Source organism: Raphanus sativus, chromosome 3, assembly GCF_000801105.2.
Source record: "Raphanus sativus cultivar WK10039 chromosome 3, ASM80110v3, whole genome shotgun sequence".
In the NCBI taxonomy this organism is placed as follows: Eukaryota; Viridiplantae; Streptophyta; class Magnoliopsida; order Brassicales; family Brassicaceae; genus Raphanus; species Raphanus sativus.
The window spans coordinates 21,400,686-21,428,553 of record NC_079513.1 but is presented as its reverse complement, the minus strand read 5'-3'; the positions used below and the strand labels follow the sequence as shown (position 1 = coordinate 21,428,553).

General features: G+C 35.5%; 6 protein-coding genes and 1 long non-coding RNA gene across 9 annotated transcripts; 4 read left to right on the top strand and 3 right to left on the bottom strand.

The window, feature by feature from the left end:
- The first annotated feature begins 8,941 nt into the window (after nt 1-8,941).
- LOC108846337 (wax ester synthase/diacylglycerol acyltransferase 11) lies at nt 8,942-11,580 on the top strand. The gene is made up of 7 exons (XM_018619564.2): nt 8,942-9,134; nt 9,591-10,181; nt 10,271-10,337; nt 10,427-10,521; nt 10,628-10,837; nt 10,942-11,079; nt 11,190-11,580. Exons 1-7 carry the CDS (start codon nt 8,949-8,951, stop codon nt 11,355-11,357), a joined length of 1,455 nt encoding a protein of 484 aa, XP_018475066.2. The 5' UTR covers nt 8,942-8,948; the 3' UTR covers nt 11,358-11,580.
- Nucleotides 11,526-14,745, bottom strand: LOC108845472 (CLP protease regulatory subunit CLPX1, mitochondrial). The gene is given in 14 exon segments (XM_018618679.2): nt 11,526-11,861; nt 11,934-12,119; nt 12,187-12,291; nt 12,375-12,474; nt 12,548-12,618; nt 12,705-12,761; nt 12,853-12,930; nt 13,022-13,096; nt 13,202-13,252; nt 13,351-13,430; nt 13,517-13,629; nt 13,768-13,829; nt 14,105-14,478; nt 14,481-14,745. Coding segments are annotated over 14 exon segments (1,629 nt in total). The 5' UTR covers nt 14,563-14,745; the 3' UTR covers nt 11,526-11,666.
- Nucleotides 14,746-15,402: 657 nt separating this feature from the next.
- LOC108844424 (formin-like protein 20) lies at nt 15,403-17,070 on the bottom strand. The gene is made up of 5 exons (XM_018617687.2): nt 16,770-17,070; nt 16,626-16,678; nt 16,300-16,509; nt 15,772-15,861; nt 15,403-15,637 (listed from the first exon to the last, which is right to left on the bottom strand). The coding sequence occupies exons 1-5, from the start codon at nt 16,945-16,947 to the stop codon at nt 15,503-15,505; spliced, it is 666 nt and encodes a 221-aa protein (XP_018473189.1). The 5' UTR covers nt 16,948-17,070; the 3' UTR covers nt 15,403-15,502.
- Nucleotides 17,071-18,437: 1,367 nt separating this feature from the next.
- Nucleotides 18,438-20,730, top strand: LOC108844571 (probable inactive receptor kinase At5g53320). The gene is made up of 2 exons (XM_018617851.2): nt 18,438-19,744; nt 20,013-20,730. The coding sequence occupies exons 1-2, from the start codon at nt 18,541-18,543 to the stop codon at nt 20,636-20,638; spliced, it is 1,830 nt and encodes a 609-aa protein (XP_018473353.1). The 5' UTR covers nt 18,438-18,540; the 3' UTR covers nt 20,639-20,730.
- LOC130509522 (uncharacterized) lies at nt 20,486-21,016 on the bottom strand. Its single transcript, XR_008943529.1, has 2 exons — nt 20,801-21,016; nt 20,486-20,681 (listed from the first exon to the last, which is right to left on the bottom strand). It is a non-coding gene; the product is annotated as an uncharacterized LOC130509522 (long non-coding RNA).
- Nucleotides 21,017-21,606: 590 nt separating this feature from the next.
- LOC108843873 (ubiquitin-conjugating enzyme E2 10) lies at nt 21,607-23,100 on the top strand. Its single transcript, XM_018617018.2, has 5 exons — nt 21,607-21,761; nt 21,859-21,950; nt 22,114-22,241; nt 22,348-22,452; nt 22,693-23,100. Exons 2-5 carry the CDS (start codon nt 21,881-21,883, stop codon nt 22,834-22,836), a joined length of 447 nt encoding a protein of 148 aa, XP_018472520.1. The 5' UTR covers nt 21,607-21,761; nt 21,859-21,880; the 3' UTR covers nt 22,837-23,100.
- Nucleotides 23,101-26,143: 3,043 nt separating this feature from the next.
- LOC130509237 (uncharacterized) lies at nt 26,144-27,868 on the top strand. Of its 3 annotated transcripts, none has more exons than XR_008943376.1 (3): nt 26,144-26,294; nt 26,366-27,058; nt 27,130-27,847. XR_008943376.1 is itself a non-coding variant. In XM_057004987.1 (3 exons), the coding sequence occupies exon 3, from the start codon at nt 26,740-26,742 to the stop codon at nt 27,856-27,858; it is 1,119 nt and encodes a 372-aa protein (XP_056860967.1). In that variant the 5' UTR covers nt 26,144-26,294; nt 26,366-26,573; nt 26,719-26,739; the 3' UTR covers nt 27,859-27,868. The 3 variants fall into 3 exon arrangements, 2 of the variants coding, with proteins under 2 accessions (XP_056860967.1, XP_056860968.1); XM_057004987.1 differs by having other exon boundaries at nt 26,366-26,573; nt 26,719-27,868; XM_057004988.1 differs by having other exon boundaries at nt 26,366-27,483; nt 27,587-27,847.

The window sequence follows — 27,868 nt, the reverse complement described above, 5'->3', positions numbered from 1 at the left end:
GAAAAATAGGTAGATTATTTAATATGTAAAAGATTAATCAAAATTTTATAAAGTTATACGTACTATATATTTATCACACAATATATTATTTTTATTTTAAAACTTAGCTATTATTATTTGGATTACATAATTTTTTATTTTTTTTTAAAGAAAAAATAACTATTTTATGTTGTAATATTTTGTTTAATTTATTATTTTCCTAGTAAATAATATATTGTTATTGATTATTTTTTATTTAATCAATTTTAATTTTTAGAAAAATAATAACTTAAAATAGTCAAAATCCAAAAACTAAAAGCTAAAGTATAAATCACCATTAAGTTTTTCAAAATCTAAAATCTACAACTAAATCAAAAACCAGAATTTTAAAAACCAAACTAAAATCTAAAATCTGAAAACTTTGTAAACAATCATCACTTTAATTTTATGTGTCAACACCCATACAATTGTAATCTCAGACGGGAAGGTGCTTAACAATTCTATGCAAGATCATTTCATTTATTCATTTTAGTCTGTCAAAGTGTTGAACTATGCGTCTATGATTTCAGATTCTAAATATATTCGCTATATTTTTATTACATCTTTCAACTAAATCATTGTAGTCTGAAAATTAAAATTAAAATTAAAATAAAACTTTTGTTGTGAAAAAAAAGTTTTGTTAATGTAGATACATTACCAATATGAAGGAGCAAGGTGTACATTAACATAAATGATTGCAAAGGTAGAGGCGACAAAATGCCATGAATAATATTTTATTTTATTTTGCCTACAAAAAAAAATCTTAAGGTTATTCATAATTTGTTCTGGAATGCATGTAGTTGACTGAATGACACCTTGCGCATGATGTTGTCAAATTTGCATTATTCACCACCAATAAAAGTTGTTGACATCTACGAAATGTTAAGAAACCATGAATGTAATGGAAATGTTTTTGATAATCAGCTGTGGAAGACTACACAGTAAATATGTAAGAACATTTACAACATAAGCATCGTAAAAATTTAATACAATACGTTAGTTGTTAGTCCAGTGGCATCTAATAGTAAATAGTCTAGTAATAAAAGGGTAAAGATTAAATGGGGCTGAGAAGGATTCTCATTATGACAATTTAAGTTAAATGATAATGTATTACATAATGGATCAAACGGTAGTCGGGGTCCTTGCAGGTTTTCTAGAATTTTTAAGTAACGAGTTTAAAAAAAAAACCAGATTACATATAGGATCACTAGTTTTTCTGGTTTAACCGTGGGTCTAGATAGGATTTTATACCACTGAATATAATTTTTCATGTGTAATATTTAAATTTGGATACAGAAAGAAAAATACAAATTTATATCATATAAATATAATTTGTTTCGGAAATAGTCTATGATTTGGAAACGCTGATCAAAATCTAATTTATAATCAAGGACTTAAACCAAAGAGTAAAAGAACAAACTGCAACCAAGTTATTTTATTATTTTATACTGTTTTTAACATTTTGACCAAAACTATAAGATAATTTTTCTCTTAACAGCTGCAACCAAGTCACAAAGAAACAAACTACAACCACTGTTCAAGGTCTGAAATAGGGTTTATACTTAACAACAATGGATAGTCTCTTACCGTATCCCCATTATATTTGAATTATATTTTCCTTCCTCTATTTAATCGTTTTGTGTTATAAAATGAGAGAAGTGTTGCTGTGAAAGTTGTGTGTTTTTCATTAGCTCTTGCCACTTATATATAGTGGTTATCACGTAAGGTTTTACATCAAAGAGAATCTACACAATGAATACAACATTGACTACATTCATTACAATATCAGACTTGGTCAAAGCTCATAAATACTTCGGTTGAATGGGTCTTCATCTTGACAAGTCTCGGGCGGAATGTAGACTGGTCGGATAGACGGGTCGGATGTAAACCTCCTCGGTCTTGGTTATAGGCAATCCACACAATCCATACTATGGTTTATAACACTCCCCCTTGGATGCCATAACCATATGAGTTCATAATATGCTTAATGTTGCCTCATTAAAACCTTACTAGGAAAACCCATTGGGATAAAACCATAGTTAAGGAAAAAGAGTACAACACATACTACTCCCCCTGATGTGAACATCACTTGCTGAATAGATGTTCATGGATTCTTACTTGAACAATCTTGTATTGTTCGGACATATCATGTCTCTTAGAATCCTGATGGTACTTTAGAAAATGTACCACTTTGATATCGACCACTTTAGTACTTTAGATAAAATGTACTATTTTATACTCTGGTCGTTTGATTATGGTCCTTGACCAAATCACTCTTATATGCCTATCCATAATATTGGTCGGCTAGTACTTTAGATCCTCTATATAATATGGATCATCATTATATCAAGTATGAGCTACTTAGCTCTTTAGGACTTATGGACATGCCTTAGCTTTATGAGTATAATATTCTTTGCCATAGACAACTTTATACATAGGTCATGTTGGTTAGATCATGATCCTTATTTACATATGTCCATAGATGATATATGATTGATCTGAGACATTGGCAATCTTAGTGTGCCGGCAATTCGTACACATATATATATATATATATATATATATATGGACGATTGGACTGATCTAGGCCGGACACGGTCATGACATAGAATTGATCTAATTGATCCTCGAATTTATGTCTAATGACATCCATGATCTACAGCTTTATCATGGACCAAATCTTATAATATGGTCGGACCCGTTTGGTCGCATATGGACGCATACTGCGGTCCTACATCTTTTTGTTCAAAGATGAACTTTGATCTTATAGCTTATCTTTATGATAGCTTATTCATTCATACCACAGCTTGGTTGGTTCATGCTGAGAATTTTGACCAACCATAAGTATTACCAAAATTTGGCTAATTTGTGGTGATGGTCTATAACCTTTTTAAGGTTTGATGAATGGACATTTAACCTATCTTAGGCTGGTTAGTATAACACAAGGAATTTAAAATTCCTCTATGGACTGATTTGAATTGTTCTTATAGAACTCTTCATTTGCTTATATGTAGCAATTTAATTCATTCCCGGGACAGCTTTAGGAAAATGCTGTTCATGAGAACTTCTTTTCTCATCTTATGATTCTGAGCTCAGTATATTTTTTTTTTTTGGTAAACCTTTTAGGTACCAATAATATTATTATCATCCAGTGATTCATATATAGCATACTACATCTTTTGAATTTCTTCCAAACATTATATGTAGTGACATATGTAGTATTATCCACCACTTTGGATTATATAGACCTCCCTTGGTCTGTCTTACGATTTATCCTTCTTTCAGGATTTATTTATTCACTGGGCATCATATGGCGTTTACATATTCATGGCCAATTCAATACGCCTTTATCTGTCACTTTTAGAAACCCCACGTTTCTTTCTTTATTCATTATTATGAGTACTCTTGCGTGGGTTCATGATCTTCGATTCATTATTCATGTGCTACATATTCGCGCTTTTTCTTATGAATGTATTGTGTCGACACATTTATATATATATGGTTTCCTTCCAGACATCAAATAATTCATTGAGATCTCATCATTATCAATGCCTTCAGTACCATGAGGCCCGGCGTCCCGAACCCCAAGTGTTGATACTGACGGCATAACCATTTCGGCCTTGTCTGGAAAGTCTATGACCTCGGTTTCTTTTTGCACATTTCTTTAATTTCCGAGGTTCCTTTTGGAACATATATTCGGTCTTATATTAGACTCTGTAGCAACTTGTTTGTGTCTTTAAGACATCAAAACCGTGTGGTGCTAAGCTGGGATGACATAGTCATTCTTTCTCGGGTCAATGTGTCTGGCATTTTATTTTGCTATCATTGTAGCATATGGACGTCTATAAATCTTTTCTAGTCCGAAGATCTTTGCCAAGACAATGATGGTTGATACCATTCTTTACCAGCTTACTACTTCTCCTTTCAAATGTTGGATATTGGGATTCATAAACTCTATGTAATCCTTGTTCCTTGGCCTATGATTAAATCACCCATTTTGGCTCAAGGTTTCTTTTAAATTTATGGAGAAAGTATATTCATAATATATATCCAACATATATTCCCAATCCTCCTTATGAGATTCTAAGATAATATGATCTTAGATGGCACATATATTTGTGGTGGATTTATTCATAATATCTTAATATGATATATGTCTGGACTCATGACCCGTATTAGTCTGAGGTGGGAATATTTATTATCACTTATATGGCCTGATATAATATCTATGGCCTGATGCAAGTTAATCTTTTATAACTCATGATGTCCCCAAGCATATGGACTTTTAGATTTTGAACCTTATAGGTAATGGTCATAATATCATAAATTCAACCAATAAGTAATATGGTTGTGGACCATGTTTCACGGATTTTAGTATGGTCATGTATCACGGGATTTATCCTCACTCCCCATCATGAACATACTCTAATTCGTGGTGCTTGGGACAATAAATTCCCTTGTGCATAGATATAAATTGCACAAACGTGAGATCTTATGGGATAGCTTTTGTGCCTTTTTTAAATCTTTGCATCATAATTCAGATGGCTAAGTATGGTAATGCCATCTAAGTGATAATTTTCGTGGGTCAATCAAACATGATTATGATTGCCCTGGCTATTTGCCTATTATCATATTGATCGTTAGATCAATAGAGAATGTAGTCTCGACCACTTAGGCGATTTTAATTTAGGTAATCTTATTCGTTTTTGCTCATTGTTGGAAACCATATTTTCTTCTTAATTCAATGGGTCTTATAGGGTGAATATAATGCCTTTTAGGCAATGCCTTGGTCGTACCATTTTTCTTTTCTTTCAAGGAATGTCCAGTTGAGTTCAAGAGTATATTATGCATCATAATAGAGCCTGGATGGCCGAGCATGTCGTGCCATATGTTAAAGGCTTCTCTGAACTCTCTGGAAAGTGATTTGGAGTATTAACCCACAATCATATTTATCTTGGCTTAATGAAGGCCTATAGATATACTAGGTATAGTCTCTAGGACTTTCCTTTGGCCTTGGGCATTTTCATAAATCATAAGGAATTCTTTCTTTCCTCTGCCCATAGTTTCAATATGTAGAACATTCATATAAATGTCTTTGAAACTTCGATAAATTCCACTTTGATTTATGTGGAATGTAATGCATCAGAGATTTTTTTTTTTAGATGTGTGCCTTTAAGCATCATGAGGTTGGACTAGCCATGACCTTGAAAAATATCTTTGTCTCTTAATATAATGTGGCTTGGTCCACTATAGAGAACAAAGACAAAGTAAAATGATGTCGAAATCTAATTGGCCTCTTTAAGGCAATATGAAGTCTCGTATTCAAGATGATCATCATTCTTATGGTCGAAATTATTCGCACCATCTAGATGGACCCAATGGGCCATAGGGTTCTATCCCTTTTATGATCTCCTGGTAGAGTTCAATAAGGTGTTTGGGAGTTCTACATCGGTTGCCCCAATGATTATTCATCCCACACCGATGGCAAGCAAATTTTGTCGTGGCATGGGTATTAAAATCGGACTTATACCCACGGCTAGGTTGATAACCTTGGCCTCGGCCTCGACTATGGAGTGACTGTGGGTGATATCCACGCACACTCTTGCCATCTTCCATGGCCTTTCACATGGCCATGGTTTGACTCTTTCATATGGCTCTGTGGCCATATATGCCTTAGGCAATGCCTTAAAATCCAGGAGGCCTCATCTCACTATTCCTCATGAGTAACTCATTGTTTTGCTTAGCAAGCAACAAACAAGAGATTAAATTTGCATATGTGGAGGAACCCTTTTCTCGGTATTATTGCCGAAGCAAAACATTGCTTGTGGAATGTAGAGAATTTCTTCTCTAACATGTCAGCATATGTGATAGTCTCTCCACACAGTTTCAACTTTGAGACTATCATGAATAGAGCCGAGTTATACTCATCCACATACTTATAGTCTTGGATCTTTAGGTCCCTCAAATCATATAGGACATTTGATAATAGCACCGTACAATGGTGATCATATATGGATTTCAATTTTTATCCAAAGGTCCAGAGGATTCTCAATAGTGATATATTGATCATTGAGACTTTTAGTAAGGTGATGGCGTATGATTAAGAAAATCGCCTTGTATCTATCTCAAAAGTGAGAAATTTAGATTCAATCACCAAGATTTAGATTTCAATATGATTTTCAACATCTGAATATTTAACATTGCTTTGAAGCATCAAGCCATAATTTATATGATTTAATTTATATGATTTAATAATAATTTAATAAGGCTTCCCCCAAATCATATAATATATTTGCTTTAAGCATTTTTAGTATGACAATGATCAATTGATCACTGCATCTAGTGATCCTTTTAATTATAATTCATATTTGGATTGATTATATATATGTATATAATTTCATATAGGGTTTCCAAGCCCTTTAGAATTTTGAATAAGGATCAATCATAATTTTAAATGAGATCAAGCAATATGGATGAAAATCAATCACAATGGTCGAATGATAAATGCATGGCTCAAGAACTAATCGGATGTTCTGTCCTAAGCATTGGACCAAAATAATATAAATGTGATTCTTAATGCATGAGGATATTTGGTTTTCAAAAATAATAACCGATTCCTTCCCCCCTTTACCGGGTAAACCAAGACAAGAAAATTTATAATTTTCAGGAAATGTCTAAACCAAATTCAATCAGATTTTTAAATCAATTGGTTTCAAGGAAGGTTTATATTTTAATAAAAGCAAGCATGCATTCAAAGTTGGTTCAAGATGATTCAAGATGATTCAAATTTTTACTAAACTTATGCAATAAAGTATGCAACAAGATTACTATATAATTTTAATCATCAATTTCAAGCATGGTAAAAGATCAAGATTAACTATCAACTTATGTGATCAATATTCAATATGATATGAAATCTATTCAAGGTTGGTTCAATTATTTAGCTATCAACCTATATGATCAAATGATTTCATGCATATTTATTCTATCTTATTAAAATCAAGACTATATATTATAAAAATTTTATAAACATTTTCAGTCAAAGATATGCATTTAATAAAATCAAATATGCATTTATAAAATCCGATTTTGCATTTATAAAAATCATAAAACTTTTAACAGTTACAAAGCAAACATCAATATTCAAAGATAAGCAATGATGGGATTTAATTTCGATTTTATTTTTGGTTGACTGGATTCATGGTTTTGATCTTTGGATTTTCGATTTTGCTGGTTGAAAAACCAAGCAAGAGGTTTAAGGGTTTTGATGGTATTGATAAACGACTTATACAACCTGCTGGAACAGCTGGTGATGCGAATGAACAAATGTTTGATTATTGGTTTCAATCCTTTAGACAAATCCGGATTTAAGGCCGGATCATATAGGAGAAAGGTAGAGCCGATTTATGGCTTACAAACCAAGAAGGGGATTTAGGATTTAACATTTTATTTTATAAGAATTTTATAATCAAGATTCATATAGATCTTTAAATATTTTAATCTGATTTGAGATATTTAGAACCTTTAGAGAATTACAACTTTTATGGATTAAAAATAAATCAGAATCAAGTTTCTTATGGATCAATGGATCATAGAAACAAGATTAATATTATGGATTCATATAGATCCTTAGATTTCTTTTCAAACATAATGGTGTTCTTAGGTTTTATGGATAGATTAGTTTACCATTTTACACCACAAGAATCTGAATGGACCACCATGAGAGAGAGTTGATCCACAGATGAGCTGGTTGAGAGAGAGGTGGAGGAGCTGGCCGGAAAAACCATGAGTCGGCGGTGCGGATTGTATATGCTATTCACGACGCGTCAGAGCTTTGATCGACAAGCCGTCTTCGGCAACGGATTCCTCTCGTCTTGGGCTTCGGTTTGATAGGTGGATCGTCGTCTGGCTCCACAGGGTTTGAGAGATACGGCGGTTTAAAGTTACACCTGAATTTAAGATTTTCTGGCCGGAAAAGATTGCCGGAAAAGAGAGCTCAGGTGGAGAGAGACTTCTCAGGTGGAGAGCACTATCGTACTGATAACGTGTTATAAAATGAGAGAAGTGTTGCTGTGAAAGTTGTGTGTTTTTCATTAGCTCTTGCCACTTATATATAGTGGTTATCACATAAAGTTTTACATCAAAGAGAATCTACACAATGAATACAACATTGACTACATTCATTACAATATCAGACTTGGTCAAAGCTCATAAATGCTTCGGTTGAATGGGTCTTCATCTTGACAAGTCTCGGGCGGAATGTAGACTGGTCGGATAGACGGGTCGGATGTAAACCTCCTCGGTCTTGGTTATAAGCAATCCACACAATCCATACTATGGTTTATAACATTTTGCTTTCTGCTTTACCTTTTTGGATAAATTTCTGCATACTTTTGATTTTCTAATGGCGCTTAGATTAGTAATACACTGAATAATCATACACAGAATCATATTCTTTTTCGAAAATTTGTGGAGGCTATAGGTTATTTTTTCAAACCTATTAATTTATTAATTAATAATAATATGGTATTGAAAACTAATAATCTAATAATAATTGTAAAATAAATACAGGGTGTCAGGAACACAAGAAAAGAGAAAGAATTGAATTAGCATGTTTGAATTCTGATGGTGAATGAATTTAGTATAGTAGGTAGAGTATTCACTTACTTTTTTCATGACAATAACAATATAACCAGTGATTACTTTTTAATTCTACAGTGAAAACAGGTTATATGTGCAGAATAATAATATAAATTTGTCATTAAACCCCATAAAATAAATGGAAATGAATAGACATCCACATGATGTAATAGCCAGGTTAACCAAAGCCAAAGGGACCACGAGTCCACAGAAAAATCTTGGAACTCAGTTATATATATGTATATATACAGAGAATGGAGACTAGGAAAGAGCCACAAATAGGTCAAAGAATGGGTGAAGAAAAAAACACGGTGGGGGAGGAGCCACTCAGCCCATGCTCACGGCTGTTCAATTCGCCAGATTTTAACTGTGCGATAATCGTCATAATGGGATGCAAAGTCAAAGGAAACGCACCTGCCATCATCGACGGCCTTAAACACACCCTCGTTAATCATCCTCGCTTCTCCAGCATTTTAGTAAGTCTAAACACATGCATAGTTTTTATATGAACAACAATATATACTCATTATTATAAAAAGTTTTCACCATTGTGTGTACACACATACAACATAGTAAAAACGAGAGGGGGTATAGAAGAACATGATACAAAATCATGAGATTCATTCAGACCAAAGAAAAAACAATTCAGAACATTATCCTGTTTTATCACTGAAGTTATATAGCATGCTCTTAATTAAGAGTCATTAGTAATCAGACCTAAAATGGTATAGCAAGCCTCTATATATTTTTATTTTCTTACAATATATTAATCATAAAAAGACTAATGTGGCCGAGGGTTATATGGTTGATAAAATAACTGTTTTGTTTTCTCAAGAAAATATTAATCATAGAAATCAAAATATAAAACAATGGGTTTATTTTTTGAGCAAAAAACAATGGGTTTATTTATATGAATATATATACAAATTCAGGAGATGAACGATGGGAAGAAAGGGAAACCGAGTTGGGTTCGGACGGAAGTTAGAGTAGAAGATCATGTGATTGTTCCTGATATAGATCCCAACATTGAAAACCCTGATCAGTACCTTGAAGACTATATCTCTAAGTTAACGACAGTTCCTATGGATTTGTCTAAACCATTATGGGAAATTCACTTACTATGCCTCAAAACATCAAACGCCGAGTCCATTGGCCTTCTCAAGATCCATCATTCTTTGGGTGATGGAATGTCTCTCATGTCTCTTTTCCTCGCTTGCACCCGCAAAACATCAGACCCCGAGGCTTTGCCTACTGTCGCGGTTCGGAAAAAACAGTTTGGTCCGAGCTGTGACACCGGTTTTTTCAACAAGATTTGGTGGTTATTTGTGGGACTTTGGTTCATCCTAAAATTGGTTTTCAACACTTTTGTTGATGTCTTAATGTTTGCTCTAACAATTTGTTTCTTGAGGGATACGGAGACTCCTCTCTTGGCCAAACCCGGTACTGAACTTGTCCCTAAGAGGTTCGTCCACCGGATTATCAGTTTCGACGATGTTAAGGTGGTGAAAAATGCAATGAAACTGGTAAAAAAGTAGTTTTATTTCATAATTTCAAGTATATCTTGAATTATGTATACGCACTGACTTTTTTAGCTTTTAATTTATTTTGTTAGACGGTAAATGATGTTCTTCTTGGAGTAACACAAGCCGGACTTTCCCGGTACCTTAGTCGGAGATATGGTATAAGAGTTTGTTTTTACATGATAGTTCTGAATACTAATATAGTGTCATCTAAAGGATCTCGATCTTGTCATGTGTTTATAAAATAGATCAAGAAGCAACACCGAAATCGAAAGAGTCAATGAGGAGAATCCGACTTCGTTCAGCCATTATGATTAATTTGAGACCAAACACTGGAATAGAGGTTACAAAATGTTTACTCTTGGAATCTTTGAGATTATATACTTTGACGCTGATTGTATAGTTTCATTATGAGTTTCTTTCATTATTGTTCAATGATGCCAATATAGGCTCTAGCGGATATGATGGCCAAGAAATCGAAATGCAGATGGGGAAATCTCTTCGGTTACATTCTCCTACCATTCTCTGTCGGGCTGGAGACAGACCCTCTAGAATACGTCCGACGAGCCAAAGTTACGGTCGACCGCAAAAAACACTCCCTTGAGGCTGTATTCTCTATGGCGTTCTTTAAATTGATACTAAAAATTTTGGGGCTCAAGGTAAACTCAAGTTCCTAATACAGACAAGGTTAATGTCAAGATTTTGTGTATTTTAAGTTACATGAATATTAATTAACGAATGGAGAATAAAATTGAAAATGCAGGCAAGTGTAGTTCTTGTAAGGAAAGTGATCCATAACACGACGTTAACGTTCTCCAATGTAGTAGGTCCAAAAGAAGAAATAACCTTTCACGGCCACCCGTTATCTTATATCGCCCCTAGTGTTTTTGGCCACCCACATGTAAGTGTATGCATATATATGTAGAGTTATAGACAATCCATTAGATACATTTATAGAAACTCTTTTTGCTTATCTTGTTTTTCCAATTATGTTTTTGCATGTGCGTGGAGGCTCTTACTGTACATTTCCAGAGTTATGAGAACAAGGTCATAATATCAGTAACGGCCGATCCAACAGTCATTCCTGACCCTCATAAGATGTGTGATGATTTTGTGGAGTCTCTCAAGTTAATTAAATCCTCTGTCTTAGAAAGAGGGTTATATGAGATGGAGGTTTAGTAAAAATACTCCCTGTGTTGTCTCAGCATATCGTATTTAAATAGTTATTCAGTTTTAGTTCCATGGGCATGTACAAGTCTATTTAAATAGTTATTCAAGCTATATTCTAAGTGTGCTTATTAAAAGACAGGCCATCTTGAATGAAGTAATGATTATCAACGAGGAAACTGTGCATGTAACCTTGTGTTGTTTTAAACTTACTGATCCAACTTTGTTTTCTTTCTTTCATTTATGTACAAAGAACGTTGAGAGACTACATTTGACCATATGTTCTGGATCAATGATGATGATGATGATATATTGATACATTTACATATTGGCTACAACCGGCTCCACTTCAGTTTCTCCTTCAGGTCCTTCCTTGGTTTCAGAGAGATACAGAGACAAAGCTCCTTCACCACGGAGAATCTTAGCACCAGAGCCTCTACGCCCTTCTCCTTCAACTGCTTCTTCATCCACCACAACCGCCTCTATCATATCCTTCCCTGTACCTTCCTCCGGTATCTGAATGAAAAAACATAAGAGAGTGAATCCAGATATAACGAATAACTAATACTATAAGAGGTAAGAACTTGCCTCGTACATAGAGTCCATGAGGATGCTTTCTAACAGAGCTCTTAAACCACGAGCTCCCGTGTTTTTGGTTATTGCTCTTCTCGCTATTAGCCGCAGAGCTGGTTCCGTGAAATGCAGCTTTACTCTATTCATCTGATACATCTTTTTGTATTGCTTTCCAAGTGCGTTCTTTGGCTCCGTCAGCACCTGCAGTCCAACTGATTTAGAAATTAGAATCACGTTAATAATTTTTAATATCAAAATCAATTTACACCTGCATAAGTTGGTTCTCGGTGAGAGCAGACAAGCTGACGAGAACTGGAAACCTTCCAACAAACTCAGGTATTAAACCATAAGCAATCAGGTCACTGCTTTCCACCTGCCAACACCAAACAATGGACACAATGTCATTACGAACAACAAGCAGAAGAATCTCACAAACATGTGTGCTTAAAGACCTACAGTTTCCATCAGGTTTGATGCAACAGCTGCGTTTGTAACACCACCTGCCCTCATGTTAGCACGTACAGGAGCACCAAACCCTATTGAAGAATCATGGCGCCTGGCAACAAAAAAAAAAGAAACATTCAGTTGACTTCTTGTAAAGGTAATGTTTAGGGGATTTGATTTGATACCTCTCAGAGATGGTCTTCTCGATGTCTACAAAAGCACCACCACATATGAAGAGTATATCTTTTGTATCTATCTGCAGAAACAGAGGAGAGACATTAAACTCTCTAACACTCCAATCATCATGCAAAGAGCATTAAGAGTAGAGCACAAGAAATAAACCTGGATGTTGTCGCCTCTAGGGTGCTTTCTAGCTCCCTTCTCAGGTACATTAACGATCTATTTACACAAACAGAGAAAGAGAGAGAGAGAGAGAGAGTTAGATATTGGTTATCAAACACAAAAACATGACTTAAACTGCAAAACTTACAGTTCCTTCCAGCATTTTCAGCAATGCTTGTTGAACACCCTCTCCTGATACATCTCTGCTGATGTTAAGGCTTTCTGCCTGGCAAAACCAAAAAAGAAGCACATAAAATTATATAATCAAGTAGTTTTCCAAAATTGGCACTAGGATAATGTTTATTTTAGTCTCTAACCTTCTTTGTTATCTTGTCGACTTCATCGATGTAAACAATCCCCTGCTGTGCAGCTGCAACGTTATAATCTGCAACCTGGAGAGAGAGAGAGATCAATCAAAACCCACTCATCACAAATAATAATATAAAGAAAATTGATTTATAATAAATGTAAACTGGTTGGGTTTTAGGAAAGATTACTGTGAGAAGTTTGTATAATATAGACTCAACATCCTCTCCCACATAACCAGCCTGACAAAAAGTTATTTCATTTTTTTTTTTTGAATTGGTCATCACGAAAAAAGACATACATGCATGCGGCAAAAAAAGAAGACAAGAAGAGAATATGCCTGAGTCAAGGTGGTTGCATCCGCAATGACAAAAGGTACATTCACAAACCGCGCCAAGGTTTTCGCAAGTAGGGTCTTCCCTGTGGTTGAAGAAAAAACAAACAAAACAGATGAGATGTGAGACAAGCTGAGTTTGAAGTTTTGGCAACCATGCTAGATTGATCACCTGAGCCAGTTGGTCCCATGAGGAGAATGTTACTCTTCTCCAGTTCAACCAGATCATCATCATCATCATCACCTGGTTTTGCTGCAGTGCTATCGGTTTCTCCTGAGGAGGACCTAGCTTTCCCCACACAAGTTTCAGCATCAAAACTAATGATATTCTCTTATGGAATACGTGAACAAGATATGTTAACTATTTTTTCAGATGCTTATAGGTAAAATAAGCTGTACTAGTAAAGGTTTGTAGACTATAACCGTTTCTGTAATGATTCGTAGTATATCCTCTTGTAGTGATTGTAGACTGCCACTGAAAGCACCTGCATCCACCCCACACATAATTCAAAGTATTCAACAGTGTGCTCTTAAGTAACAAAAGAATGGATTAAAAACTAAACAAGGAATATGACACTGAAAATAATATATAAACTTTCTAATTACAATCCAACTAGAAACTAATCTCTGAATAGGAAGTTTGACGTTATAAAACCATTCAAAGCCTAAAGCATCACAAAGATATTTTAGACACTAGCCAAAAACGATCATCCACAACCACAAGCAAAACTTTACTAACAAGTAACAACATCATTTTCACCTTTTTAGCTCTCTCCTGACCGATCACGAACTTGTCCAAACCATTACAAATATCCTTTGGTGTCGGAAAACTAGACCCGAGGTTAGACCCACCCCAAGCATCCTCTTTCGAATCCGAACCTGTCCCAACACCAACACCAGCACCAGGACCACCACCGCCACGAACGGGATTAACCCGAAGGAAGGAAACTTCATCTGCGGGAGGCTGCCAGAGATCAGGTGGGTCTCCTCCTTGAGAGGAGGAGCACAAAAGAGCAGACTTTACTACGCCTCTCACCTTCTCCGTAGCGTAGCACCTTCTCTCTCCTCCCGTAGTGGGGTTGAGAGACGCGATCTTGTTAATGTTACGGTGGTGGTTGTGGTTGGAGTGAGGAGACGGTTGGAGATGAAGTGAAGAAAGTGAGAGTGTGTGAGAGAAGCGGTTTCTCGGGAGGTGTTTGACCTCAGAGCCGCGGCCATGGCGGGTTTCTCAGAGGGAATTCAATCGGGAGGGGGAAGGTATAATCTCAGCGATTGATCAACATGATCTGATTCAAGATGAGAATTATTGGAGATGGGTTTGTGAGGAATGAAGCAAAGACTGAAGCTTTTTTGATAGAGATGATGATGAAAGTTATGAAGCAGTGAAGAAACGCAAATTCGAAAGGGAAGAGAGAATATCTATTTCATCTTCTGGTAACAGTTTGACGAGAGCATTGACGGTTCATGGCGTTCGAAACGTCGTCGTCTTCGGTTCGTTTTTCTGGTTTTTTTTTTTGAATAAATACAAAAGTGATCTTTTGCAATAGCATGGTCGGGGGGTGTCGAACCGGGTTAAAACATCCGGTTGACTCCTATGAATCTAGCTCAAGATGTAAATGGTTGATTTGATATGTTGCTGATCGAGCTTAATTGCAGATTGATAATCCTAATTTATCATACATACCATGGATTCAGCATATCAATCTGCAAATTTATCATACTCTCTTTATCCATTTCATTAGTTTTCAATGTTTCAGAAGCTATATGCACGGGCGGAGTGTACTTAGCCAACTAGGAGACCCAAACGTACAGAGGAGAACTCCAGTGTATAGAGAACATATCTGTCTGCAAAATAGGCTAACTGCACCATTTTTTTTACACTTGGGTGGGTTGTGGTATCAATCATTGCATTATGCAAGGTTTTTTATAGGTTCTGGATGTAAAAGCAATGTTGTTACTCATCAAACATCGGTTGCTTTCAAGTCGAAGCAGTGAAATAGATAGCTTTACTGACAAAGTTTTGTCTCCACCCAAAACAAATCACATCCATTTACACAGTGAAAGAAAACAATGTTTATACTTTTGTCAATCTTTTACATTATTCGATGTTTTACTTACACACTATAGAAGGAGGATAATTTGAAAGTCTAAAAAAAGTTCAAGAAGAACCATGGAGCAAATGTGACAATGCCTTCTCAGTGTCGTTCTCGAACATGAAGAGAGCATCTGCAACAGCGTTCGTTGGGAACCCCATCTCCCTTATCGCACTGAACCCATTTGCAAATTCATGAACCTAAAACACGTTTCAGAAAAGAAAAAAACAACAACTGTAATTAGATACTCCTCTGGGAAAGTATATGCCGTGTAGCTATTATAGCTAATACATGAATAGAATGTGTGGATAGATGGAAATAAGATAAAATGCACCTTTGTGGGATTATCACCATAGTTTGCAACAGCGATGTTGACAGCTTCTCGGTTTAGCCCAGCATATTTCATCACTACAGGATCTACACCCTGCAATTGAAACCCAACCTCAGTAACAATAATAGAGGTAGAACAAATACAATGATCATACTAATGCAAAGTTTGATTTTCTTGACTCAGTTCCCATTAAGTATTACACAACAAAACAAAACCTCTTCTGTTAATTACGTTCACAGTCACAAATGATGATGATGATGATCCACACTTGTTCTTTTCAAGAACTCATACAAACAATCTCAGGCCTAACTCTAAGAACCTTTCCATAGAGCAAACCTAAGGATCATACTAGAGTGTAAACCAATTAAGTATTACACAAAACAAAACCTGTTCTGTTAACTAAGTTCATAGATAATGATGATCCACAATTAGAACACTCATACTAACAACAACCTCGGCCCTCCTAACTCTTAAGAAGCTTTGCCATAGAGCAAATCCTGATAGAAGAACTGAAAGATGAGCCTTACGTACCATTGAATGTGCCGGTGGTGGTTGTGCAAAATTAGCCGGCGGCGGTTGTGAAAAGTTCGCCGGTGGAGGAGGAGGAGGAGGATGGTCGGACCCAAACTTGCTCCAATCAGGGTTATCCTTCTCCGCCTCAGCAAGAACCTTCCTTTCTAGTCCGAAATCGAACTGAAAGCTGCTCCTAGGAACATCTCCAACTCGAGGCAACAACGGAGGCTGAAAACACACATCACAAATTTTCACAACACAGACTTCAAATCATTCAATCCCAAATTTTAAAAAGATGAGAGCTTTCACATCAGAAACTCAAAAAGTTGATAAATTGTTCTCACCGGAGGAGTGATACGATAGTCAGGCTTGAGAGTCACCTTGATTCCTAATCCAGCTAACCACCCAGCAACAACAAAGAAAAAAACGAGTATGAGAGCTACAGATCGAATAAAAGCAAATTCGAGATCAGATCAGAGGAGAGTTACATGAAGAGGGGTTGTGTTGAAACGACGGGGTTCTCTCCGGCGGCGGAGGGAAAAACGGTTGGCCGCCACCGATCTTTGGGTATCCGGGAGGACCGGTGTACATAGATGATGGAGAAGGAGATGGGTACATAGGACGGCCGTAGGAGGGACCTGACTTGTTTCTGAAGTCGTAATCCATTGTCGTTAAAGGATTTGCTGAGAGAAGACGGAAGTTGCGATCGGCGAGGAAGAAGAAGAAGGAAGAAGGAAGAAGTCTCGAAGGGGGGTGAGATGTGTTTGGATATAAGGATACGTGTGTTCCTTCCCCAGCTTGGACTCGGTTGTTTTTTTTTTTTGGTCAAATATACATGTTATTTTCTTCGGTTGTTCAATTCTTCATATAAAATATACCTTATTTTCTATTTTATAACAACTATATACGTTTTTTTTTTATCGACTGACAATAGTTTTAATTTTGTTTTTTGGTAAAAAATAGCTTAATATTATTAAAAGAATACATACAAATATCATGATATACACATATCTATAATTAAACTTATGATAAAAAAAAACTTTTGTATGTATAAACAAAATACTTAAATTTTGTTATTGTTTGCTAATTTATATACTTTTGGTATCAAATTTTATTTTATTTCTAAATTATAAGACGTTACAAAAATAAAAAATTATAAGAATTCAAACTAATATAATAATGATTTTCTGACAGTAGAAATATTTTAAAATTTAAGACCTTGGTTATAACTTTTTCTTTCTCTCATTTATAAGTTTATATAATTCTACAATCCATATAGAACATAATATCATTTTTTAAAAAAAAATAGAGAAGGTTCAAAAACTAAAAAGAACTATAAAACTCCACATGTACTGGTTTATCTTTGTTATCGATATTTCTTTTTTTTCGCCTCAGAAATATTTAAAATGTTTCACAACACTTTTAATGGGGGATCTTTCATCTTATACACGCCTCAAACAACTCATTAACTTGTAACCTAAGCAAAGTGTTTTCTCATAACTCTGAATACATTCAACGTATTAGCTTGTAATATAGGTTAAAAAAAAAAAAAAAAAAAAAAAAGCTTGTAATATAGGTAAGCTGTTGTCTCATAATCTGATAATCCTTATACGTTTTCTTTCTCTTTTATGGAAATTCTTGTAATGCTACAATCCGAGGCTCATATAACTGACTAACAGTACAATATCTACATAGCGCATGTCCTAGAAAAGATACCCTCATGAACAAAAAACACATGCTATGTACTTATAAGTTATAACCAAGCGTTACAAATTTTAAAACTGAAACCATATCTCTCAAGTCAACGAATAAAACATGAACTGATTCTAAATTGAGTTTGTGTGTGTGGGGTGGGTAGATGTGAGAGAGAGACTCGACAATAAGCATGAACCGTGAACTTCCTTTTTTCTAACTTCAACTGTTAAAAGACAAGACTTTGGTTTACACATTGAAAATCAATTGTTGAAAAGTTGAAAAATAAACTATTTGCTTTCACCGCGATTTTCTCTGGCCAACAAAGAAACAAAAACATAGAGAGAGTTGTTAGGCATCAAGTCAACAACTCGCCCAACCTAACATTAACCTAAAGCAACCCACTTTCGTTTAATAAATAAAACTTTATCCTATAGTCTCTAAATAGCCCACAAAAAGTCAATAATCCTAACCTTATTATATACACACATACACACACCCTCTTCTTCATCCATTATTAACGTCACTTTACCCTTAAAAACCAGTTTTTTTTTCTCCACCGAAACAATGAAAATGAAGAGCCAAGCTGTAATCAAATGTGTTCTACTACTCTTTGGAGCAATCCTCTGCATAGAGGCTGAGACGATCAAACAAGATAAACACACTCTTCTTCAATTCATTAGCAACATCACTCACTCTCATTCACTCAACTGGTCACCAACTCTTTCTATATGTACCAAATGGACCGGTGTTACGTGCGACTCCAACCACTCCAGCGTCGTCGGTCTTCACCTAGCAGCCACGGGTCTTCGCGGGGATCTCCAGCTAAGGCACATAGCCAGGTTAACTAATCTCCAGTTTCTCGTTCTCAGTTCTAACAACATCTCTGGACCTTTTCCTTCAAGTTTTCAAGCTTTGAAGAACTTGACCGAGCTTAGACTCGACTCCAACGACTTCTCTGGTCCTTTGCCTGATTTCTCTTATTGGGAGCGTCTACGAGTTCTTGATCTCTCTAACAATCGGTTTGATGGTCGCATCCCATCTTCTATTGAGAAGCTGGCTCTGTTACACTCTCTGAATCTTGCGAATAACAAGTTCTCCGGTGAGATTCCGAATCTCCATGTTCCTGGTCTGAAGCTGCTCGACTTAGCTAACAACAACCTGACAGGAACCGTGCCCGAGTCATTGCAGAGGTTCCCACTCTCAGCATTTGTCGGAAACAATGTTTCCTCTGAAAAGCTGGCTCCTGTTAGGCAACACACCAAACACCACCACCACCACAACCGTGCAGTTCTTGTCATAGCATTAAGCGTGTGTTCCGCCCTACTAGCTCTCCTCGCTATCTTACTGGTGATCATCCACAACAGAGACGAGCAAAGAAGATCCACAAAGGAGAAACCAAGCAAGATGAGGAAAGATTCAGATCCAAGCTTGGGCGAAGAAGGAGGTAACAACAACAAGATTGTGTTCTTCCAAGGGAAGAATCTCGTATTCGACCTTGAAGACTTGCTGAGAGCTTCTGCAGAAGTCTTAGGGAAAGGACCGTTTGGGACGACCTACAAGGTTGATGTCGAGGACTCGGCCACCATCGTCGTGAAAAGGATCAAAGAAGTGTGCGTCCCTCAGAGAGAGTTCGAGCAGCAGATCGAACAGCTTGGCAACATCAAGCATGAGAATGTTGCCACTTTGAGAGGATACTTCTACTCTAAGGATGAGAAGCTTGTGGTTTATGATTACTACCAACATGGAAGTCTTTCCACATTACTACACGGTACGTTACGAACCCTTATATTATTAGGGTAACCCTTATATTATTAGGGTCAGAAGTATCGTATAGCACCAAATGTCTCAAATTATGACCTCGTTCTATATATTTCCGAATTAAAATATCGTATAGCATCAAATATCTGTCAAATTATTCTATATATCTCCGAATTAAAATATCGTATAGCATCAAATGTCTGTCAAATTATGATCTTGTTCTATATATCTCCGAATTAAAAGCTTAAAGACTTATATCTTTATGTGTTTACCATCAGGTCAGAGATGTCTTAAAAATAGGAAACCTCTAGATTGGGAAACAAGATTGAACATGGTGTATGGAGCAGCAAGAGGAGTAGCTCATATCCACTCACAAGGCCTAGGAGGGAAACTAGTCCATGGAAACATAAAATCCTCGAACGTTTTCCTCAACGCCAAAGGATACGGGTGCGTCTCGGGAGCAGGGATGGCCACGCTGATGCATTCGCTACCCCGGCACGCGGCTGGCTACCGCGCGCCAGAGATAGCAGACACGAGAAAAGGGACTCAGCAGTCGGACGTGTATAGTTTCGGAGTGTTGATATTCGAGGTGCTGACGGGGAAAGCAGAGGTGGGTGGTAACCTGGTGAGGTGGGTGAACTCGGTGGTGAGAGAGGAGTGGACGGGGGAGGTGTTCGATGAGGAGCTGATGAGGTGCACTCAGGTGGAGGAAGAGATGGTGGAGATGCTTCAGGTTGGGATGGTTTGCACGGGGAGGGTGCCGGAGAAGAGGCCGAAGATGAGTGAGGTGGTGAGAATGGTGGAGGAGATAAGGCCGGAGAAGCTGGCGAGTGGGTATAGATCGGAGGTTTCCACAGGGTCGACTCCGATAGGGAGTCTATCAGGATCGCCGTATATACTGTGAGGAAAGACTATCGTGAATGATTGTAATTTGACATGTCACTTTCCTAGAACCAGTAAAAAAGAATTCAATTCATATATAAAACATAGTTCTTATCTAAGGAAGAAGAAAACAATCACAAGCACAAACTTAGAAAGATTCAAAATTTTATTCATACATACATACCCTTCAGCTTCCTATATTAACGACAGCAGAAGCATTAATGTAGCTGGAATGAACACAAGGAGAGTCCATTACTAGCGTTACAAACACCAAAGCTGAGGTTTACTATTAAGAAACTGCGACATGTTAGAGAGAAGTAGAACAAGTTCATACTCAAGTGCGCGCTTTTAGTCACATGGATCCCATGATCTGATCTGATCTGATCTGAACAAGTTCACAACTTAACTAACAGTAACAACTATGGCCCATAAAACATACTCCCTCCGTTTCATAATACTTGATGTTTTAGAAAGATAATTTTGTTTCAAATTAGTTGAAGTTTTGAGATTTTAAGGTTACTTTAACCAATTAGATTTCACAATTTTTTTAATTATTGGTTAATTGATTTTAAAATTATATCTTTAAAATATTTTTTATTAAAAAATATAATTTTCTTAATCTTTGTGCACTATGATAAAACATCAAGTATTATGAAACGGAGGGAGTATCATATAGCGAACAAGTTATCGCTTGTTAACCAAAACGAACCAGATAATGAAAACCGAATTAAACCGAAGAATTGAAATACAAACCATTATTAGAGTTTGTATCCAAAGAAATACAATAGTATCAAATATCAGAATCAAACCAGAATCAAACCGAACCGAATAATAATTTTACAAGTGGGAGAGACAATGACGCAGATTCGTCAAACGAATTTGAAAATCAACGTTGGTTAAATGCGGTTTCAAATTTCCAATCATGAAAACCGGACGGTTTTAAATCTCCAATCATGAAAACCGCACGCACCGTATTTAACGTGGACGCGAGCACAGAGAATCAAACACTTGGGTTCTCTTTCGTCCACCCACCACCACCACCCTTGTTTAGTCTTCTCTTCTTCGTCCTTCATCTCTCCTAAAAAACCACGAGAAGAAAAAGGCGATAACCTCGCCAAATCGGAGATACGCGAAAACCAAAAAAGGTATATAACATTCTCTCTCTCGTCGTTTAAAATCTTTCGATCTCTATTATCCCCTTTACGGATTTATAGCCTCTCTCTCTCTCTCTCTTTGTGGTAGATCTCGTAAGGTTTTTGGATTCATGGCGTCGAAGCGGATCTTGAAGGAACTCAAGGATCTCCAGAAGGATCCACCCACCTCTTGTAGCGCAGGTCTGTTGATCAATCCTTCTAGTATTAGATCTTGTAACTTGTTAATTGTGTTGCTTGATGAGATCTGGTTGATAGTTGTAAAGAAAAAGCTCATCTCTTTGTTTCAAAGATCTCATCTTTTTTTTTTTTGCTGTTTTTGAAACTTGTTTTTTTTTTATTACAGGACCTGTTGCTGAAGACATGTTTCATTGGCAGGCAACGATAATGGGTCCTTCAGACAGTCCTTACGCTGGAGGTGTTTTCCTTGTTACCATTCATTTCCCTCCAGATTACCCTTTCAAACCTCCTAAGGTGCTTTTCCAATTCTTTTTTTTTGTTTCTGTCTTTGTGGTTGTTTGCTTCATTATTATCTCATTGTTTCTTTTTTTCATTATGGTGTGGCGAAATAAATACCTAGGTGGCCTTTAGGACCAAGGTGTTCCATCCCAACATTAACAGCAACGGAAGCATTTGCCTCGACATCTTGAAGGAGCAATGGAGTCCTGCCCTCACCATTTCCAAGGTTTTATTTTTTTTTCTTCTTCTTTTGCTTAACATCTTTTGTACCTGCAATTAACACATTGAGCTGTCTCTCAAGTTGTTTAGATTTGACTCATTTTAGTATGAAAATGGTTTTTACTGATTTGCTCTCTCTTTAGTTGAGGATTAATAGCCCTCTCTTTAGTTGCTAAGCTTAGACTCATTTAGGATGAACAAAAATGGGTTTGTTTTAGTTTCTAACACCCAACGTTGTAATGGACAGGTGCTGCTATCGATCTGTTCTTTGTTAACCGATCCAAACCCGGATGATCCTTTGGTACCTGAGATTGCTCATATGTACAAGACTGACAAGAACAAGTATGAGTCCACTGCACGGAGCTGGACTCAGAAGTATGCCATGGGATGAAAAGGAAGACCTCAAAACTATCTCTTTTTAATGAAAACAAAATATGCCGTTATTTCTATGTATGATTCAATAGACAATCTCTTTGTGTTCTTTTAAAAATTCTGAAAAACAAGACCAAATGAAGTGGGTCTTGTTTAAAACCAAACATCTTTGTGAAAACAAGAAACTGAGAATCTTTCCGGTGTTGTCTTGTGTTGCAATTATGATTTGAGGTTTTTTTGCTGTTTGATATGATGAGCATCAATCAAACAACTGTTTATTTTATTTGTCTACCATAGATTTAAATTTCTACTATTGGCACATAGTTTTAAACCACAAAGCTTATGCGAGCTCTGTTCCAAGATTGTACTTAGGTTATTCATCAAATAGCAATATCATTTCTTTTGGAAATATTCAGCGTATTTATTGTTTATTTGCTTATTTTATAAAGGTAAAATTCCATAAAAATATCCGAACTAAATTTTGTTAAGCTTTTTAATACCCAAAATTTTTCACTACCCAGTTTGATAGTCTAATTAATTATTTTGTTCATTTTAATACCCAAACTTTTAAAACTGTATCCACTTTAATACCCGTTATTTATTTTAATAAAAATACTAATAAGTTTCAAATAAAATTTAAAAAATTTCTAAAATTTACAAAACAAACTCAGAAAATTCTAAAATTTTTTGGTGTTTGAGAAATAAAAGTAACTAAATAGTGTAAAATATTAAACTTTGTAATAAAATTTCTAAATTTTAAATATTGTATTTAGTTTGTTTTCTGAAATAAAAACGAAATTTATTTTTATCATTCAAATTCATTTATTTAAAAAAAAAATTTCCATGGTTTATCTACCTTCTTTCCTAAATCTTAAAATAAAATTAGAATTTTTAATATTTTTTCATAGATGTTTGAGATTTTTTAAGTTTTGTTTGAAATTTATTAATATTTTTTATTAAAATAAATAAAGTTTGAGTATTAAAGTGGGAACTGTGTTAAAAGTTTGGATATTAAAATGAACAAAATAATTAGTTGGAGTATTAAACTGGGTAGTGAAAAAGTTTGGGTATTAAAAAACTTAACAAAATTTAGTTCGGATATTTTTATAGAGTTTTCCCTTTTATAAACAACAGTGAAGTTTCATAGAGACTGTAAATGGTATTACAGTAAAACTGTATCACAAGCTTGTTGGGAAAACTGCATCACAAGTATTAAAGCAATACAATTTCAGATTTCACAAATACAAAAAGCTTTGTTTTACTTGACTGAAAATAACGTAGATTCATGAATAAGTGAAGCAGAGTCTCTTGCAGTGAAGAAAATTTATGGGACTAGAAGATTTAAATTTTCGATTAAAATGATTAGGTTTGGCCATTTTATCCGGATCCGAAAATCTGAACTAGAACCGATTTGAAAATTCGGTTTGGATATGGGTAATACTAGTTTATTCCATTAGATTTAGTTAGAGAAGATCATTGGAGTAACTAAAATATCATATTTTAACAGATCTGAGTGCTGATTCAAAGTAGTAGCACAACTTATTTTTACTAGTTTTGTTTATATTGACCAAATTTAATATATTTCGATGTCGGATGTTTGAAATTAGTAATTCATTAAAAATATCAACTAAAATGTAACCAAGAGAATCAAACCCAATACGTGAAGTCCGAACTCCAAACTCTAGTAGAAATACCACCGGACCACATTAAAAGTACTAGTAGTTATTGCACAAAATAACTGATATATGGATATTTATATGAAAATTCTAAAAATGTTCAAAATTAGATCTCAGTTTATTAATCCTCGAACTTATCTGGATCCGATAAGACATGAATGATCGAACCAACTAACAAATTCTAATTATTTTATTGGGTCTAAAAATCTAAGATTTGAACTGACATATACTTGACATCATCCGAACCGAATTCAAACTGACAAATTCTAATTATCCTATTTGGATCTAAATATCTGAAAAATTAGAAAGACTCTGACCCGACAAGACTCGATCGAAATCCGACTTGGAAACCCGGATGTCCATACCTAAAAATGATTATTTGGTATGAGTTTTATTTGTTGTTAACAAGATAAGCAAAATCCTATGATCAGAAAATATGCATATTGATATTACTATTGTTCAAATGAAAATGTCTTATTTCTTTTTCTTAAATTGCAGAGAAACATATTTCCAATCAACAAAAGTAGAAACTTAACGTATTGCTTTTTTATGGAAATTGATTATGTTCTCTATGAAAAGCGTAGTTCTCCCAAATAGTCATTTACAAAAAAATTATTACCAAAAAAGTTTATAATAAAAAAAATGATCAAATGAGATTTCATTAAAGAAGCAAAAGACTATTTTACCATTTGATTTATAATCTATAAATAATAAAAATAAAATTTAATTTAATTTAATTTTGAACTATATGTTATCAAATTCAATTTTTATAATTAAAAAGAAAATTTAAATTTTCCTTTTGAATTCAAAATTGCTTTTTGAAATTATTTTGATAATTTTCATTTTTATTGTTTATTTTAAACATCTTCTCCGAAACCTTATTTCTTAACTCTAAATCTTAAGTATAGATTAGTTAACCCTAAAGTTATAAATGTATATTTACTTTTTAATGAACATTATTAGTCATTTTTCATAAAGAATTTTTGTGAAAATAAACTAAAATGCTATCATAAGGAATTTTTCTTTTCTTATTTATCAATTTATTTTGAATATTTATATTTTTGTTTTATATTGAATTTCTTTGTGATTTTTCTTTGTCAAGAATTTCTTTGTGATATATTCAATTTTTTTAGTTGAAAATATGAAAGGCAGTCCATTTTTTTCTTTTGCATCATAGTCTTTCAAAACTCAAAGACCAGCACTAATTAGAGTTAGTTCTATAGTGTAAATGATATCTGTGGATTGAACTCAAATTATGGGCCTTCATGTTCGTAGACCTCAGATCCGTAACTCCTCCAAGCTTAGAAATATCACCTCTCTTGTTCATTTTCTTACGATGGCCGTGCCCGTACGTAAAAGACATTACACATTAACAATATTAGCCTTTTCCTCTGATTGTATCTTACTATCATTTCCCAAAAAAGGTAATACCACAGAATCGACGTCTGTTTTTCAAAATATGTCCACCGGTCATTTCTACTATCTAACAATCTATAACATATTGTAAGATTAAGGGTTTGATTTGGGGATATCCATGGGCTGACACTCCCATAGATTCAAACCCAACTTTTAAAAGGTTTGTGTTGATTGGAAGAATAATAAAATAAAAATCGGTCTTCCATGTTTGTTTGGTTTATTGACAAAGGAGACATGATTATCATATAGGTGTTGCATGTTCCAAAGCTCTAGAATACACCCTAAATCAATGCACGGGTAAAGAGACATTACAAACTTAGCGGTTCGTCGTCAAATATGTCGGCTGCATTAACTTCCCTACTTGGTTTCTCCTTTCCTAAAACTAGTAAGCAGTAATCAATTTAATTTCCTTCCACAAAACCTAATTTAATTATAATGTATTTTTTTTTTGTGAAGTTGTTCCTACAGGTTTGAATAAGAAAGTCTACTCTAGTTGACAAAAATATGTAAAAAAGAACGAACGGAACGTGCTCATCTAAAAAAGAGCCGGCCCTAGTTTTCTCCCAGGCACCAACATCGAGGCAGCTAAAGCAGATCCGTTTTCTGATGCCGGTGGAACTGGAGCTCACCAGCGTCGGGATAAACTAGTCTCTTGTTGTCTTTTGTTCGTTTACCTGCTTTACTCTGACTTCGTCCTTCTTCTTTTTCCTTTTTTTAACTTTCTGAAACTTGGGTTTTCAAGATCTAGTCGATATGTTTCCATGAATCAAATGAATCAAATTCTCTCGATGTTGCTGTCTCTCTGGTAGGTTGTACTTTCAACCTCAAACATGGAATCCTCACCTGACAGTGCTGCTTACCGCATCTCGGGTTCAAGCCTCGAAGACCTTCTTTCCGGAGCGGCGCTATCAGACTCGGCGGTGGTGGAGGTGGTTTCTTCAAGGAGAAGCTCACTCTCGCTAATCACCCTTTTTGCTCCGGTAAAAGCTGAAGATGACGTAATCGAGGCTGCACATACCTCCGACGTGTCTGAATTCAGCCAATCTCGGGTCTGGCCCGATGAACCGTTAATCTTCATGTGGTGCCTCTCGCCGGTGACACCGAGAGCTCCGGCTACACTAAAATTAAATCCTCATTTCCACAAATCTGGTATGGGCTTCTCAACACTAAAGTTGTTTGATAAGTTTACTAATGCCTTATATTCTTTCTTGGGCTTCAAGCCCAAAGATTTTTGTTGCTATTCACCTTGTATATGGAAGCATCCTGCAAAAAATAGAAACACTTTGGTCAAGATAGAGATCACGTGTATGATGTCTGATGAACAAGGAAAATTCAAATGGTCTCCACCAACTCCACAACTCTGGTTTGGCTGTAGCGTCTGTGTCAACGTCTCGTGTATATCAGTAACCACCAAAAGTATGGAAGAGGCCACAAAATCAGTTTGGGATCTCACAGAGATTCTGCTTAAGCTTATCAATTTCAATCCTTTAGATTACTCTTTTGTGGAGAAGTCTAGTCAAACCTCCTCCTGCCAAGGCCAGGAGAGATCATTTTTCCATTCCTCCTCCTTTGTGGTGAGAGCTCTACCGCCAACTTCCCTCCCGCAAGGAGGTGATACTTCTCTGGTTTCAAACCTGAGATCTGTTAGCGCCATACTCTGTTTGTTTTCTTGTGTAGCGACTTGTACGAGGTCTGAAGAAACAACGGAATTCGTTTCGACGAAAATCCAAGATATGAGCCAGTTATCAAAGGCAAGACATATAATACATATGTTGCCGTCTCTATTGCTCTTCGTCATATTCGAAGTTGCTTCTTCAACGCATCCGAATTTCTTCTTAGATTTGCTGGATTCGCAGTTGTTTTATCCAAATTTCTATCTTATTTCATGCTTTTTAATGTTTAACTTTGCTTGTATTATTGAATTTTACTTTTCTGGTATCGAGCTTTAAATTAATGGAA